At 56.9% G+C, this 16785-nt stretch overlaps 1 protein-coding gene across 1 annotated transcript in view; it reads left to right on the forward strand.

The window, feature by feature from the left end:
- The window catches only part of MYMK (myomaker, myoblast fusion factor), a 30867-nt gene extending 14082 nt beyond the window's left edge, over positions 1-16785 (forward strand). Inside the window, exon 5 of the mRNA XM_080561679.1 lies at positions 134-16785. Coding sequence (XP_080417805.1) covers positions 134-280 — 147 coding nt within the window. The 3' untranslated portion in view covers positions 281-16785. The remainder of the gene's footprint in view (positions 1-133) is intronic.

Genomic DNA, 16785 nt, shown 5'->3' on the forward strand with positions numbered 1-16785 from the left:
TTCTCTGACAGCAAAAAGAGGCAGAAGGCTCAGGATTTTTTTTAATTCCTTTCCCTTTGGCTACTTGCAGAACCCCTGTGTTTTGCACCCACCGCCAAGCCCAGCAGCTCCCACTAACGCTCTCCCTTTGCAGGAGTGGGACTACACCTACGTGCACAGCTTCTACCACTGCGCCCTGGCCATGGCCTTCGTGCTGCTGCTGCCCAAGGAGAACAAGAAGGCCGGGGGCGCCGGCAGCCCCGCCAGGCTGGACTGCTCCACGCTCTGCTGCTGCGTCTGAGCCCCCGGCACCTGCTCCTGCGCCTGGGCACTGGAGGGCTGCGACTACGAGCAAAGTGCTGCCCGCCGTGCTCTCCTTGGGACCTTCTCCCACCAGTTCTGCGCACGCCCTGGGCTTTTCTTCCATGGAAAGGCTTCGTCCTTCCACCATCATAACGCCTTAGGCGTTTCCAGTGTGCTAAATTCCTGTACTTCTCCCTGGAGGAGCCCTTGTTTGGGATGTGCTCCTGTCCCGTGGCCCAGCAGCAGGTGCTGGAGACCTTGGTGTCCCTCTCGGCCACGTCACCTCCCCGCTGTCCCCTGTGCTGGCCCCGGAGGACCCAAGACGTCCCCTTCTGTGGGTTTGCCCACCCTGAGCGCACAAGGCTCTGTTTGTAACGCCCGGTTAACAGAGCCTGTATTCTTGTGAGATATTTCCTATTTTATTTATGCATTCTCTTGATGTAAATACTACTTATCAGCAAAGACTCTTTGCAAGCGTGCAGCACCAGCTCTCCTTAAACGGCGCAAAAACCTTTCCAGCTCAGCTGCTGCTCACCCCAGCTCAGGCATGGGCAGCCCTAGAGCACAGCCACCACCTTCCCTGGCCCAGAGGTGGCTGCAGCATCGGTCACTTTGTCCCCGCCAACCTGCTGGGGTGGCGCAGGCAGCAGGTGTGCTCGCAGCGAGCCGCGTTAGTCCGGAAAGCACATGGAAAACGAGAGGCACAGCAAAGAAGCTCCTGGAGCGGGGGGGAGGGCTGTAAGCCTCTAACATCTCCTATAACAGACTATTTACTATAGCAGAAGTGTATGATTTATTTGGACTGTCTGGGAAAAACGCCAGGACTATATGTCATGGACAATTAGAGCGGTATTGATATACAGTGATGTCCACAGAAAGCCCACATTAAGCCTGGGCTCCTCTGGAAGAGAAATCCACCCCAGTCATTCATCAGAGCCACTTCCTGCGACGGGGCAACAACCAAAGCCGAGCGGGTTTCCAACAAAAATATAAATGAATCACGAAGCCCCGAGCGTCCAGGAGTCACTGGCGAGCTGGCGCTGCCGGGGCAAGGCCAGCACGGCTGTGCGCGGGGGCAACGCTAGCGAGGGGGTCCCAGGGGGCTCGCCAAGCACCGAAACCAACCCAGCCCTGCTGTGCATGAGCAGCCAGCCCCCAGGAAAATTTGCAAGGTGCTGCGAGGGAATGCAGGCAACGCTTTCCCCATTGCCTGCTGAGCAAGTCTCTGCGTCCCTGAGCACACCAGGCTGGGGTGCGCTACCCCACGTACAAATACTCACCCAGCCACCTGCGCATGCCCTTTACCACTTGCTGCAGCCACAGACCAGAGGCACCAGGCCCCCACGACTTATTTTGTGAGTTTGGCCCCTCCGGGGTGGCGGTGATATGAGTATTCCCCATGGCAAGCCCGGCTGTGCCAGCTTTCATGGGCATGGGAGAGCCTCACACCTGTCCGGCGCTCTGTGCTGCGTAAATGCAACGCATCACGGGGCCTGAACACGAGCTGAAACAAGGGTGGCAAACCCCACACAAACCAGGCGGGCACATTGCTGAGGTCCAGCTGAGTAAATGAAAGCTCCTGCTCCCACCTGCCGCATGTTCAGGTGTTACACAAAAAAAAAAAAAAAAAGAAAAGAAAAAAAAACACACCCCAAAAGGGTATTGGGGTATTGCACACAAAAAGAGCAGCAAGGTTTTTTTCCCCCCTCTGCCTCCTGCTGCCCCCAGGTTCTGCTGCCACTCTGCAAAGCACCCATCCTTGCACACACCTCGAGCAGGACCAGCACCCATCCTAGGAGCTGAATCGCAGCCAGCCCCGCTGGGGGATCGGCCCCGGGGCAGCACCCATGGGCGCAGCCAGGTGGGAGCGGGCACCCCGCACCCGGGAGGTGGCTGCAGGGGCTGAGCTTGCTATCGCCCAGGCAGGATATCCCATGCAGTACAAATGCAGGGAAATATTATAAACATTTACAGCAACGTAGACAAAACAGTCTCTTGTAACCTTTTAGCGCTGCCGAGAGCTTTGCCTGTAAGAGCTCTTGAGCCCCTGCCAAAAATTCTTGCTGTTTTCATAAGAGTAGGTGTTTTCGTCTAAGGTGCAGTCTGAGTGCTGTGACCTTTGTCATGTCTGCTACTGAAATTTCCTGCTTCCCTGTTATTCTCTTCTTTGGTAAGACGATATGAAACCCAAAACTTTTATTGCCCCTTTTAAAGCGTCTTTATAGCTCCCCGTCTACTTCATATACTGTCTTATTCTCGAACACTGGGATATTACTTATGGGATCCGAGCTTGATGCTGCAAAAGGCATTTGGGTTTCACGGAGCCGAAACCGCCCGGGCTTTTTTAGCATCAGCATGGGGGGGGGGGGGGGGGGGGAAGGAGGAAAGAAAGGAAAGAAAAGGAAAAAAAAAAGGAATGAGAGGGGAGGGACTGGGCTTTCCGCTCCAGAGCAGCGGCATCTGCTACCAGCACCGAGGCAGAGCGCCTTCCTGCGAGGGAGAGGTGGGCACCAACCTGCAGCAGGGTTTGGGACTGGCCCCTTGAAGCCCCTTTCAGCACCTATGGTTGAAGTGTCCCTGTCCCTGTCCCCTCCAGGTGACACCCGCTGCCCTGAGCTCGCCTGCCACGGGGCCGGGATGAGAGGGGAGTTAGGACCCGCTGCTGCTCGAGGGGAGGCTTCCAGAGATGTCTAGTGGGGCTCAGTGCCAGCTAATCTTCCAAGCAAACCTTATCCAGATCCCTTTGGCTGCATAAAGTGTAAAACTGGCCAGACCGAAACATAAAAGCTTGGTTTCTGCTGCCAGCTGCATGGGGCACTCCAGAAAACGCCTTATCACCATGTGATTTTGCAGGGCGGCTTTCGGCTTTTTCCACGCACCGCCCACCCTCTCCCTGCCGCTTCTCCGTGCACGTTCCAGTTGTGAGCCACCCCAGCCAGACCTGCCAGGTTAACGGGGTCCTGACTCCATCTTCTAGCCATGTTAATAGCCATCCAGCTTCATAGCCATCGTCGGGCCACGGCGATGCTGCTACTCTTCAGAAAGCAGCACGGCTCCAGCCTGAGCGCACAAAGATCCGGGGTGGCGGTGATGGACAGCCCCAGGAGAGGCATCCACCAGGACCTCCAGAGAAGTCCTGTCCCATCCAGGGGAGGGACAGAGGAATCTGATATGCCTGGGAGGTTGGGAGTGGTGATTTTTTGCGCAGGTAGAGCCAGGAGCACTGCGGGCAGCCCAGGAGAGCTCTTGCTCTGGGCTCCCCCATCCAGTTCTGACGTCCAGGAGGTGTCTGCGCCCTGTAACAGGGCACAGCTCGGGGGTAAACCAGGTCTGCAGGGGCAAAGGGGAGCCACCACCAGTGTCCTACAGAGCACCAGGGCTCCATGGCCCCGGGACACGGCACAGATGCACTATACGACACCAGGCCCATCCATCAGCCTGGAAAAAAGGGGAGGTGAAGCAATCGCAGCCCCCATCCAGACCCACTCGGTATCTCCCAGCCATCCCAGCCCCAGTGAATATTTCCTTGCGGAGCACAAAGCAGGTCTGCTGTGCTGCAGGAGCCTCAGGGTGCACCCAGGAGGAGCAGGGTGGGATTCGCTCTGGGTCTGCAGGAATAACCCCTCTCTGCAGCAGCGCACGACGGAGTTAGAGCAGATGTAACACGCGGCTCAGCGAGGGGGTACGGTCCCGGGACACCCCATCTCAAAACTCTACGTCCTGGAAGGGAAGACCCTGGCCGCAAGCCCCTCGCACACCCGCAGGTGTCCGGCCCACCGAGTGGAGCTGGGGATGGACGTGGGCTGTGGGCACAGCCCCAAATCCCAAATCCAAGCCCCTCGGCCCTTGGAGGGGCAGACGGGGAGCAGCAGGGCTCGCCTGGCTCCTGCCGTGACACTCTCGCAGCTGCAAGAAGCTCGCTCCAAACCCGGGTCCGGTGCCTCAAGCCTCCCTGCTCCTGCGGCAGAGCGGTCCCAGGGAGCGGCGGTCCAAGGTTTTGGTTTAGGCCAATCTCCCAGAAATTCTGTCATCATGCAGAGCATCACGCACACTCCCGGATCCGCATTACAGAGAGGATGGCCCCGGTCCAGCGCCTCTTAAAGTCAGTGGAAAAACCCTCCCTCGCTACAATGGGAGCTGGCTCGGGCCTTATACGATCTGACAGATACCAAGGAGCGAGAGGAGCTGTTTTAATCTGGGAATATCTTGTGGCCCCAGAGCTTCTCCTGCAGACTGACAGGGCAGCATGTCTGCGGAGCATGTGCTGCTAAAAAAAGGGCCCGGGCTCGCAACAGCCTTTCAATAAGCGCTTAACTGATCGTCTTTATCTGATCCATGTGCTCCAAACGCGAGGGAACCGGCCGGGTTTCCAACTGTACACATCATCTGATGCTCATAAAAAGAGCTGATGTGTCTGGAAGCCCCAGACCCGAAGAAGCATTATTTAAATGGGGGGAAAAAAGTCGATGCTGCCTTAAAAACAGCCTCGTGCACAGGCAGGGCAGGTGGCTGCTTTCCCCCGGTTACCTGTGTTTTTCCAGCAAAGCAAACGTTTAGTGATAAAACTCATGATCTCATTATAAAGGAAGGATCTGTTCTGCCTGCGAAAAGGGAAGGTCTGGGGGAAGCTTTACACGCGCCTCTTCTCCCTCTCGTTACGTGCCTTTATTTGCATTTTCATTTTCACAGTAGTGGAGCTAATCGGAACTGAGCAGGAGCGAGGGCCCAGGTTATAACCACAGTATCGGGTAGCACCTCCACATCTGGAAGGGATTTTGACACAAGTTCTCCCAGACTGTTACAGACAGTTTAAAAGCAGAATCTGATAAATAGCAAATGTTTAACAAGTCAATAGGAAGCCGCGTTTGCTACAACATGTGGCTCTAACCGTTCTAGCACCGCCGCACTGCCAAGGCCTTCCCGAGCGCGTGCACACGCGTACATGCGGCACGGAGCGCGAGCTTGTCGTGGCTCTGGCCGGACCTGGCCTTCAGAGGGAAGTATTAAAGACAGACGTGTCTTTATACGTCCAGACGTGTCCAACAGCCTGGCTGCTGCCTCCCTGCTTTGGTGGTAAGGGGGTTTCTTCTTGCCGCAGAAAAGCGCCGCTGCGAACAACCCACCCCAACGCGACAGCGCCCGCGGTGTCGCAACCCTGCCTGGTTTGGGGAGGCTTCACGGCAATAAACAAATGACTACCCGAAATGTGGAACCAAGCATTAAAATAGACAGAATTATGCAAGGAGGGGGGAGCGGAGGGGGAGACGGAAGAATAAGAAGTGACCAGAAAAACCACCAGAAACCCTCCGGGATGCCTGCCTATATTTAAAGATAATGTGTCCAGCCGTCTTGCCAAGTCCCACTCATTTGGAGCCGGGCTCATGTTTTGGATTAATTTTAAGGCAGTTCCTAAAGCATCTCACTCACACAAGGAAGAATTTTTGCCTCCTTGGCCAAGGTGACCTTTTAAAAAATCTCACTCACTATTTTTCAGCCTCTCACTCATTTCTAATTGTCATCACTCGGGAGCCCCGGGGCAGCCTGCGGAGGGGATTGTTTCACTGGGGCTCCCCAGGCGCACGGCCCCGAGCCTGCTTGTGCGGAGACGGGGCTGGGTGCTGAGGGGGCATTTCTCTGCATATTCGGGGTCTTCCCCTCTCCTGTGAGCATCACCCGATCACAGGCTGAGAGCAGAAATCACCCCTCCTGGATACCTGAGCCCCCGCAGGCACCCATTATGGGGTGGTTGAAAGTTTTCCATGGAAATTATTCTTCCACAGAAAGCTTTTTTTTAACCAAGCCATTGTGTGGACACATCCATGTGCTCTCCAAGGTTGTTTTTTTTTTTTTTTTAGTTGAAATGCCCAACACCTGAATGCAAACTCTTCTGCTTTGTCCTGACCGGCGTCTTTGTTTGAAGAAAGGAAAAGTAAATCGCAAATATTGCCCCCAAACGTGAGTGCCCCGCTGCACATGGGCTCACTGCTCAGCCCTAGGCTCAGCGCTGCCCCAGGAGGAGCCACCTCAAGACGTGCCCCAGTCTCTGCGTGGAGGAGGCGTTCAAGAGCTGTCACCCCTCATGTCCCAGCCTCAGCACCGGAATCATTTTGGAGCAGAAATGTGGGAGCAATCCCTGGTGACCCGCTCCCTGCCTCCAGCACCCGAGCAGCTTGCACGCAGCAGCTCATGCTCCTGTAAGCACCACCCAGCCCACCTTCTTGCGAGGCATCTGCAGCATCCCGATCACTCTGGAATCCAAAGCACGTCCACGGCACAACCCCCAGATGCTTCCCATTTAGCTCACACGTTTGCAAGATGCTCAGCCACTGACTCAGCGCCGGGCCCTGGGCGAGGCGGCACTGGCGGTGCAGAATTGCCTCAGCAAGGCATCTGGCACTAAAAGGGGATTCCTGCCAAAGCAAAGCATCCCTCCGTACTTTGCACCTCTCTCAGCACACCCAAAGTGCTACCAGTGAGCGAACAGGATGGGACCTCAAAGATGAGTTCTCGTGCCGAACAGCCCAGGTGCCATGCTTTGGTCCGAGCAATTGGACAAACGGAGGGGAAAAGCACCATCTGAGGGGGGCTGGATGGGGCTGGAGGCATCAGACAGAGCTGGCAGCAAGGCACAAGGCTAGGGAGCCTCAGCTCTGGAGGCACAGCAGAGAGAATCCCGGGGGTGAGGGTGGTACAGCTGCAGCATGGCCAGCCAGAGCTGCGGGCGGCTGCGCCTCTGCTCGACCCTTTGGGACCATACCAGGTAGGGCCGGAGGCTGCTTCTTTCCCTCACACCTCAAGCCTTAAAGATCCAGTGGAAACACCAAGCGAGAGCAATGATCAGAAATTGGCCCTTTGGCTGGAAAAAAAAAAAAAAATACATCACAAGGTCTCCCTGCTGCAGAGGTGCAGAGGTGCCAGAGGCAGCACGAGGAAATCCGCCCTGCAGCAGCGCTGGCACGTTCGCATCCCGCCCCGGTGGAACCGAGGCACGCAGAGGCTGCCACGAAAATGAGACAGACATTTGGGGTTTCAGTTAAGCAGATTTCCTCCAACCAGTGAGAAAAGTTCAGCTTAGGTTTGGCTGGATTTGGAAGATGAAGTTTCTGGGCAGCTCCGTGGTTTTATTTAAGCCAGTCCAACCAGCCATCGCACAACCGCATCCCACCAGGGAAATGCAGGAGCTGAAGGTGCCTCCTGTACAAGAGATGAAGCTCTCTACCTAGGCAGGTCTGGGATAGTGCTCAGAGTTTTGCTCCATCTCTGTCCGGGCTAAAGGAAAGACCACACACAAAATGGTTTCAGGATGCCAGCAGCTGTGCACAAAGCATTTGGTTTACATTAATTATGTCTGGACCAAAAAAAAAAAAAAAAAAGAGAGAGAAGGAGAGAAAGGCGAGAAGGCAGGAGGGATGGAGGGAGGCTTTTGCATCATCCTGATAAGATCTGCTCAGATCCCAAATGCAGATTACCGCGCATGCCTTGTGTCTTAACACCTCCTGCCCCGAGCAGCTCCTGGTGTCCCGAGTGGCGCGCCCCAGCCCCGCACGGCTCCTGTAAACGCCTTCGTGAGACACAGGCACAGCCCGAAACATGTCGAAGGCTCCAGTGGGATCTTTCCTCCAAGCTTTACTCCCTGCTTTGTCATAAGAAAGGCTGGGAAAGGTAACGCAAGTGCTGCTGCTGGCAGGGGACAGATGCTGGTGCTTTGTGGAAATGGAAGCAGCAAACAAGAAGGGAGAGTAAATGAACCACGGAGGAGGTAAATTCATTAAAATTTTGTAATGAATCCATAGTAGTGGATTCATTAAAAACGTAAAAATCCCCTTTGTCCCCCACTGGTGCAGAAACCCCAGCGGTGGGTGAGTGAAGCCCTTCGTGGTCTCCCCTCTGGGCAGCACCAGGAGCAGCGGGGACTACTCTGAGCCCCAGCGGGGTCAAGGATGTCACCCTGCAGGGATGGGACATGCAACATGGGCACCGACCTGCAGCACCCAGCCTCTCCCCAAGGGGAAGGAGAGTCTGGAGAGGTGCAGGCTCAGCCTGCCTGGCCTTGAGCAAGAAGAACGACCAGAAGAGATCCCTGCAAACCAAATCCCTGCCACCCGTCGTGGTGGGGGAAACACAGCTCCCACCTTGGTCTGCGCCAGCATCACCCCACCAGCCCAGCTCTGGGCTCTCTGGCACGCACAGAGCTGGGACACCCAGCCCCGAGCCCCCATCCGCAGGGATAGGGTTGAACGGCCACAAGAAGCTGCCCACAGCCCCCAGCAGCTGCACCCTGTGCATCTCCATCCCACGAAGCCTTCCCCAGGCTCGGCACGCTCCCAGGAGCTGCACAAATCCCAAACACGTCCCCATCTCCCACGGACCAAAGGCATGCAGCAGCCTGGGCAGGGAACGACGGAGCCCAACCGCAGGGAGCTACCCCAGGACGGTGTCCGAAGGGCCCTGCTCTGCAAACGGCCACAGCAGGGGCAGGTGGGGGCATGGCCGAAGCCCCCTCCCTGTGCCTCGCCACCCCCAGCGCCTCGCGATGAACTCCTGCGGCGCAGCGGCCCCGTCTCCGCTCAGTGGCTCGGGGGGCCCAGCCTGCGCACGCCAGAAGCTGGACTGACCCATGTCCGAGGTGATTAATTTATCAGGCTTTTGGCACCCACCGCTCCCCGCCAGAAAAACAATATCCCAAATTCCAGGCCCTCCCGCCCAGCAGATGTGTCTGCGGCGAGGGCGACCGTTCCAGCCCGTCTCGCAGAAGTCGCTGCCTGTCGCTGCAGGTCCGGCCTCGTGTCCCTCGGAGCCCTGCGTGCCACCAGGCCACCACCGAGGCCCGGGCTGGACGGGGAGCCACCGGGTCCCCGGGTGCCGCCGTGCCCCCGGGGAGGAGCGGCACCGTCTTGTCCCGGCACCCACTGCCCCACCGAGCTCCCGGCCCCAGCAGCCTGTTTGTGTCTGAACCCAGCAGGCAGTGATTAAGGCCTCATTAAATTTGTATTAATCTGTATAATCGGGGAAATGTGCCAGGCCTTGAAGGGGCACGTTACCCAAGTCATTCTGGTTGGCAGCGGGGGGCAGTGGCAGGGCTCACGCACAGCGGCACAGCAAATTTGGGCTCGGCTCCGAGGCAGCCCCGAGCCCCGCAGCTCGCTCTCCCCTCCTCTCAAGGAGGCTTAAGGCGAGACACAAAGAGCCCGGTGATATCATTCAGAGGCCGCGAGGCGCTCAGACGTCAGACAGCCAAGAAACCAAGAAACAGGGGAGCTTTTTCTGCCTCCCCCCTGTTTGGGAAGAGGGGGGATGCGAGCCCAAGGGAGAGGCACCAGCAGCCCCCCGCACCCCCTGTCCAGCATGGGGACACCTCCTGCCCGGCCACGGCCTGAGCTCGCCCTGACGTCAGGGGCAAGGGGGGAGGACGGGCAAACAGCCTCCTCTTTATCCGAAAAGGTCACCCGCGCCTTGGAAGAGGCTGGAGCTGGATCCCCGCGGTCCGGCGGAGGCCAGCGTCTCCTCGAAGGAGAGGTTTCACAATTCATCTCATTTGTTCGCTGTGGCATTTTCATCACAGTAGTTCGACTTATGCAATTACATAAAAAACATCTAATGAAATCTCGGTGACACAAAACATGAACGTTTATATTGGCCTCCCCGTGCCGCGGAGTTGATCTTGGCCGGGGCATCCAGACAGACATTCTGCATTCTTCAGAGATTAAGCACTGAAATGCTCCGGAGAAACCCAGCTGCCTTCTCCCCCTGCAACCGCGGCGCTAATTCCAAACACATGGTAGCTGTCCGGGGAAAGGGGAACACATACATTACACACACAGAAATATCGCTGTGTCTGCGCGGGGCGCACGCGGCCACGCACACCCGCGCCGCGTCCCCGTCGCCCGCACGCGGGAGATGCTCGGGGGTCCGGCCCCGGCAGCTCAGCAGGTAAAATAGGTGTAAATAGGTGTTGCAGCAAAAGTAAGGGACTAGGAGGGATGGGTAAGGGTGGCACGGTGCTGGGGATCCTGACCTGGAGTCGTGGCTGGAGCCCCCCGGCCGTGACGCTATCGCTGCCAGCGGCCGTGTGGCACCTCTCCGTCACTCCTGGTTTTTCAGCCCACGAGATGTCAGGCCCCAGTCAAAATAAACACGCCTGGGAGGCTCTGGGCAATGAAAACCCACTCCTGGTTTGGTTCCCATCTCCCCCCTTTTAAAAATTCTTCTGTATCCCATTAAAAATCAAGCTGATCTTTAACAAAAAGAAAAAAAAAAAAAGGAAAAAGGAGAGAAAGAGGAGCGGAGGGAAGGGACTTTGGTTTTCCAAGCACCAAAGCCCGCAGCTCTCGTGTGGAGCATTGTAGGTGGGGAAGGGCTGGATATTGGAGTTGCCATCCCCCCCATGACTGCCCCCACAGCCGGGTGCCACGGGCCAACGCTGCTCAGGCATTGCAGCGTCGTCCCCGCTCCTGCTGCAGCTGCTCCTGTGTTTTCAGACCCAGGGCAGCGGCTCCTGCAATCCTGCACCCTAGCGCCAAGCAGCACCCTCTGCCTGCCACATTTTATCAAAGAAAAGCCCCCGTGGAGAAGCACACTGCCCGGAAAGGTGTCCGTCCTGCCCCCAAATACACCACATCCACCCCCAGCAGCTGCCATCCCGCTGGGTGACACCGAGGTGGTGACACCGCCAGCAAACCCAGCCCGAGGCTGAGTTCCTTGTGGGCAGCACAGGGCGAAGAGGGGCGAACCCTGCCCAAAGCTGGCTGAGATTTCTCAAAACAGGGGTCGGGCTGGGGAGAGGGACCTCCGCTGGTTCACGGGGCTGGATGTGGCCACTGGGTTCCCACACCACATCACCAGCTGCGGCCAGAGCTCTTGAAAAACCCCAAAACCTCCTCGTTTGCACAAATGGGGTGTCCAAAGGACGAAAGCCACCGGGGGAACCGCTGACACCAGGGACACCGCACGGTCCCCTTGGGCAAGTGCCGGGAGCATGGCCGCAGCCCCGGCCTCCCGCTGGTGCCCCCGTTTTAAGGGCGGAACATTTCCGACATCCCACGAGCCACCAGCAAAACAAGATGTCAGGGCTGCAGCCGCTGCTGGCCGGGGCCCTGCCGGGTGCTGGGAGGGATCCAAGAGCAAGGGGGGGGGCATTAAAAACCAGAAGCCCCCGACCCTCACCTCGCAGCTGGGGTCGGGCATTTTGGGGGGCTCCAGCCCTGCCAGGGCACGGGAGGAGGAGGAACGACGGGATGGGGGGGGAGAAAGAGAAGGAGAGGGAGGAAAAATAGCCCCTTATTCCACTTTCATCAAGGAAGCATCCAGCCGTCCAAAAAATTTAATGTCATATTTTAGCAAGAAAAACAGCTGTTGTGGTACTTTAAGGCCCAGCATATTTTGGCCAGGGCTGCATGTTGTGGATATTGGCTGAGTCAAGGTTAGCTGTTAAAAGGCAGAAATTCTAGACCCATACAAAGAAACATAGCGTTCCTTCATATCCAGATAATATTTACTCCCAGGCCGGCTTTGTTTTGTTTTGTCCTCCCCTCTGGAGCGGGGCCAGGCGGCGGGGCAGGGGACGGCACAGGGAGCGTGGCAGGGGGACAAAAGCACCGGGGAAAGGGGGGGGGGCCCCGCCTGGCACCCAGAGCTCGGGCTTTGCCCCTCGGTTTTAGGCACTGCCTGGCTTAGAGAGGTTATAGCCGGGTATGGTGGGTCCATCCTGGACCCAGCTGGGTATATAGGGTCCATCCCAGCACTGGGGGTTCGGTGGTACAGAGGGGGGGAACCACCAGACGCCAACGGCTTCATGTGAGCGAAACAGCCCTTGCTTTGAGGAGGGTGCACGGGGAGAAGCATCCGCATCGCCTGGAAATGAAACCCCCCAAAATGGATATTGTGAGATTGAAAAAAACCTTACATGGTTTTCAGCTGCTAAAAGCATTTCTGCGAGGAACCTGGATCCTCAGAGGTGCGGTTGGTTGCCTTTTTGTTTTTAGCCCACTTCCCCTCTCCCAGAGAAAAATAATTCAAAGGAAAACATCAATATAACGCTTTCATCAGCCACCGCAGCGGGGCTTGGCTCATCCTCCAGCAGACGGCCCCGCAGGGCAGGGCCAGCCCTCCCAAAAGTCCCATTTCCCAACAGAGCCGAGCCTTGCGTGATGGCCTTGCCATCGGTGCCGGGGATGCGGGTGCGTGGGGCACAACCCCCGTCCTGGGCACGGGTGACCCCCCATAACCACCCAAGCGATCGCCACAGCCACCCGGGCGCGATGCCACACAGGCTGTAAGTGACTCAGCTTCCCATCGACCCGGCTTTAAGGAATAAAGCAGAGCCCTCACCCCGAAACAATTCCTCCGTGCCTGCCAAGGTCCGTGGGAGCAATTGGCGCTGCGCCCCCACTGCCCCTAGCACCGGCGTCCCCCCACCACGGGACCACCGCCCGCGGCACAGCCGGGCACCCCGGGGTTTTCCTCCTGCCTCCGCCCCAAACGCGAGCCACCAAACCCGATCCCGCATACTTCGCTAACCTCAGACGCTTGGATAGCAGAGGCTGCGGGTGAAAAGAAAAAAAAAAAATAAAAGAGGAGAAAAAAAAAAAGTCCAAGGTGGAACCGCAATGTTTATAAAATGGGTCACTGAATTATACATAAAAATATTTTCCTTGTGGATGCAATTACTTCCTGGACTTGTTATTCCACAGATGCTTAAGTTCGCCTCAAGCAACTCCAATAAATGCTTTACAGTCTGCTAGATCAACAGTAGCAATGCTGGAGTGAATTGAATAGCACTGTTTCAAATTTGTCAGAAAACCACACAGTGTTTTCATGCGCACGTTTTAGAAACCCAAACAAAATGATTCCCAACCGTCGTGCTCCCTTTCCTTACGCTTTTAATGCATTTCACATGAGCTCCTGCGGGGCGGGCAGGGCACCGAGGGCTCCCCGAAACGCACGGCCCCGGCAGCAGGGCTGCACCTCCCGTCCCTCTCCCGTACGGACCCTGCTCCCTCTCTCGCCCAAATTTCCCCGTCTCAACTCACGAGGGCTGGCTTGCGTGGCATGCGTTTGGGGCTTGTAGGTGGCTTAGGAGGCTTTCCCAGAGGAAATGAATTTCGGGAGCCCCCGAGCCACCCCTACCCGCTGCACGTCACCTCCCCAGGCCTCGGAGGTGAAGACGTCTCAGTGCACACGGGGCTTGGCCCAAAGGCCCTGAGTAAAATCCTGATGCATCTCGGTCATCAAAAACTCAGAGCTACGTTTGCTGAAAGTCATTTCTGCTGCTTCCAATGACCTTGAATGATAAAGCATCCACAGGGCACTGGAGGGCACGCCAGGATTACGGGGCAGAGTGCTGTTATGCCAATAAAATAAGTGAATATATGCCCAGGAATACTCAAGATGCACTCAAGGCCGAGCAGGTGGCCGTAACAAGATTATCCTGGTAACAGACGGCCAGCAGAGCAGAAACGTGTCTTCAGATCTCTGCTTTCACTCCAGATTTCATCGACAAGATTTTCTGACTGAAGGATAAATGGGTTAAAAGGTTCCTGCAAAAACAGGCTTATAAAAAGCTCTTTATTCCCCTGCTTCGAGGACACAGACGTCTCCCATCCCCTGTATATAGGGATCCCTTCGACTGCCATGGTGCAGTCCCCAGACCCCCAGGACGGGCTGCTGGCAGCCAAACGAAGGACAGAAATTCCCCGTGCCACATCAGCCCATAGGAAAATCCCCAAAGTCCCGAATCCAGAAGAGTAAAAAAAAAAAAAAAAAGAAAAGAAAAAAATAAAAAAAAAGTAGGAAATAAGGAAACCTCGGGGCCAGGGTGCCTGCCTGGCAAATCGTTTATGTGCAATCCCCACCCCACCACAGGTGGAAAACGCTCTGGCAGTGCAGGGAGCTGCTTTTCCTCGGCCCCACCATGGGGACGGCGTCCCGGGGGCCGAGGCGCGCGCGGGGCCGCACGCTGCCCGCCTCGGAGGTTAACCCAAGGGCCCCGCAGGGAGCGCGCTGGCATTTTTATTTGGGATTAGGTCCCGGCACATCTTAATTTTCAATTCAACCGCCGCTGAAAAAGAAACGTAAAATAAAAACAAGCGCCAGCCGCCGGGGCCTGCCCACGGCCCCGAATTAGCTGCAGAAAAAAAAAAAAAAAAAAAGTTAACATTCCTGCGCTGGCCCCCGGCCAAGAGACGGAGCACTTCAGGAGACGGCCGCGCAGCCACGAGCTCGGCGCTGCTGATGCCTGCAAAGCCCCCGTGCAAACGGCGGTGGCCTCGGGTGCAGGATGGCCCTGGGCACCCTGCCTGCGGGCTCAGCCCCCCGCCGCTTTGAGTGCCACAAGGAGTTTTTTCATCCTAAGGTGACTGGGATGGGAAATGCCACGCAAGAGGTGACGTGTCCCACGCGGGGTTTCTCCCTGGGTGGATGCCATCGGGCTTCAGGAACCCGCATCGGCGGTGCCTGGGTCGGAGGGGTCTGATCCTGCCCACAGAGTGATCTGGGTGTGATGGGCAGGTCAATGAGCACCGAGGACGCCCATGGGGGGAGCCGAGCACCCAGCACCCCTTGGAGCATCCCCAACACCCCGCACCAGCCCTCACCTCATCAACCCAATGCCTGCAGCCCCCCAAAACCCACCACAGACCCCAGCACCCCTTCGTCAGCCACCCCTGGATGCCGACACAGCTCGAGGCCGCTGGCACGCGCCCTGGCACCCACGGTCCCTCCGCCCCAGCCCTCCTGATTTCGCCATTTGCCGCGCGCCGGAGGCGCAGCACCGCGCTCGCGAGGGCTGCCATCTGCTCCTCGTTAGGAGGGGCAGACAGCCCAGCGCAGGAGTCTGAGCGCTAATCTCCTTTCCAGTTGGTATCCGTCAGCAGATGTACAACAAGTGGTCGGATATTTCAGAGGGCATGTGCGCGACGGAGGAGGCTTTAGCTTTTTTCCACCCGCGTGGCCGAGGCTTCGCCGGGCGCACGCGGAGCCCGGCGGCAGGTCCCGGCGCAGCGTCGAGGCTGCCAGCTCCGCTCCGCCGCCGCGCTGGTTTGTTTTACCAAGGTCTTTCTTGGAAGAAGCGGTGACGAAGTTAACAGCCTGCGAGCCGTAATTGGCTCGCATTAAATCAAGGAAACGATATGTTTTGTTTTGCCCTTTTTTTTAAACAAAAAGAAGGAAAAAATAAAGAAGACATATTAAACGGGAAAAAAATGCGCGTGGCCAAGGAAGGAGCAGGCGGCAGCTCGCAGGAATTTAGGGGGAGATTTGTGTCCCTAGGAATAAAGAAATCCAGCCCTTGCCATCAAAAAAAAAAAAACAGCCTCGTTTTAAAATACTCAGCACAGATGCCCATGGGCAAGGGAAGGGGTCTCCAAAAACCCCAGACAGTGGCCCCACAACAGGCACCGCTTCAGAGCCTGACAGAGTGGCTCAGGGAGTTAAGCTATATTAAGTTATATGTATATTTAAACAAAATTCTTCTTAAATGTTGTTTTATTTTTATATTTGTCTTATTTATTACCTCTTTACCAACACAAGGTATCAAAAACTTTAACCTATATATCCGGAGCCATGTTAAGGCTCTTATATTCAGAAGATAAAATTTCTTGTGCTTGTTCTTTCTTACCTTTATTTTTAGCCCCCGTGAACACGAGCCGAGCTGAATGAAGGCAGAACATCCTCCCAAGGCTGCAGATAAACTAAGCCTTCGGGTCTGGGGAGGGGAAAGGCCCAGCCCCTACAGCCTGCCCCGAGACACCCCTGCAGCCCAGCAAGGCCCTGCTTTGTCCCCGAGCACGCTGCTGTAGGGCGCAGCCCTGCGCTCACCGAGGTTCCTGCAACACCAAGCGGGAGCTGTGTCCATCCGAAAGCACAGCATCTGCCTGAAGAGATGCACCCAGGACACTGCACGTGTGCTCAGTACCACTGCAAGCCATGGGCCCCGCTAGGTTTGGGGCACCAGGACCGCATGCCCTGCTCGCGCTGCGCACCAGGACCACCACCACGCACACGTCTCCTTCTGCCAGCACCGCCGAGGGCAGAGCCACAGGGGAAGGTGACATCTTGTAGCCACAGCACAGCATCCTTGGGGATGCTCAGCCCCTGCTTTCATGCTGCTGCTGCACAGATGTGCCTGCACGAAGCTCAACCACGAGCTTTGCCCAAGCAAGGCCAGACACCGATCTGTGCGGTGTGGGGACGCAGCGGGAGCACTGCCGGGTGCTTCTCTCCCTCCAGTCCCTGCTGTCCCGGAGCCACCACGGCCCCAGGGAAGCTCAGTCTGGGACACGTGGCACCTCAGCACTGCTCACCCTCCATCCCAGGCCAGCAGCCACCCAAAAACTGCAGCAGGAGATGCAGAGAGTGACTACAACATGGGGAAGGCTATAAACTGCGATCCAGCCCGTGTCCCCATTCGCTCCACAATTCTCCAGGCTCACCTCCACCTGTTCAGGGGCACTGGAAGTTGTGCTGGGACTCGACGCTTCCAGCGCCCTGAAGAAAAGCCTGGCAAGC

Source organism: Anser brachyrhynchus (assembly GCF_964034855.1).
Source record: "Anser brachyrhynchus genome assembly, chromosome: 19".
In the NCBI taxonomy this organism is placed as follows: Eukaryota; Metazoa; Chordata; class Aves; order Anseriformes; family Anatidae; genus Anser; species Anser brachyrhynchus.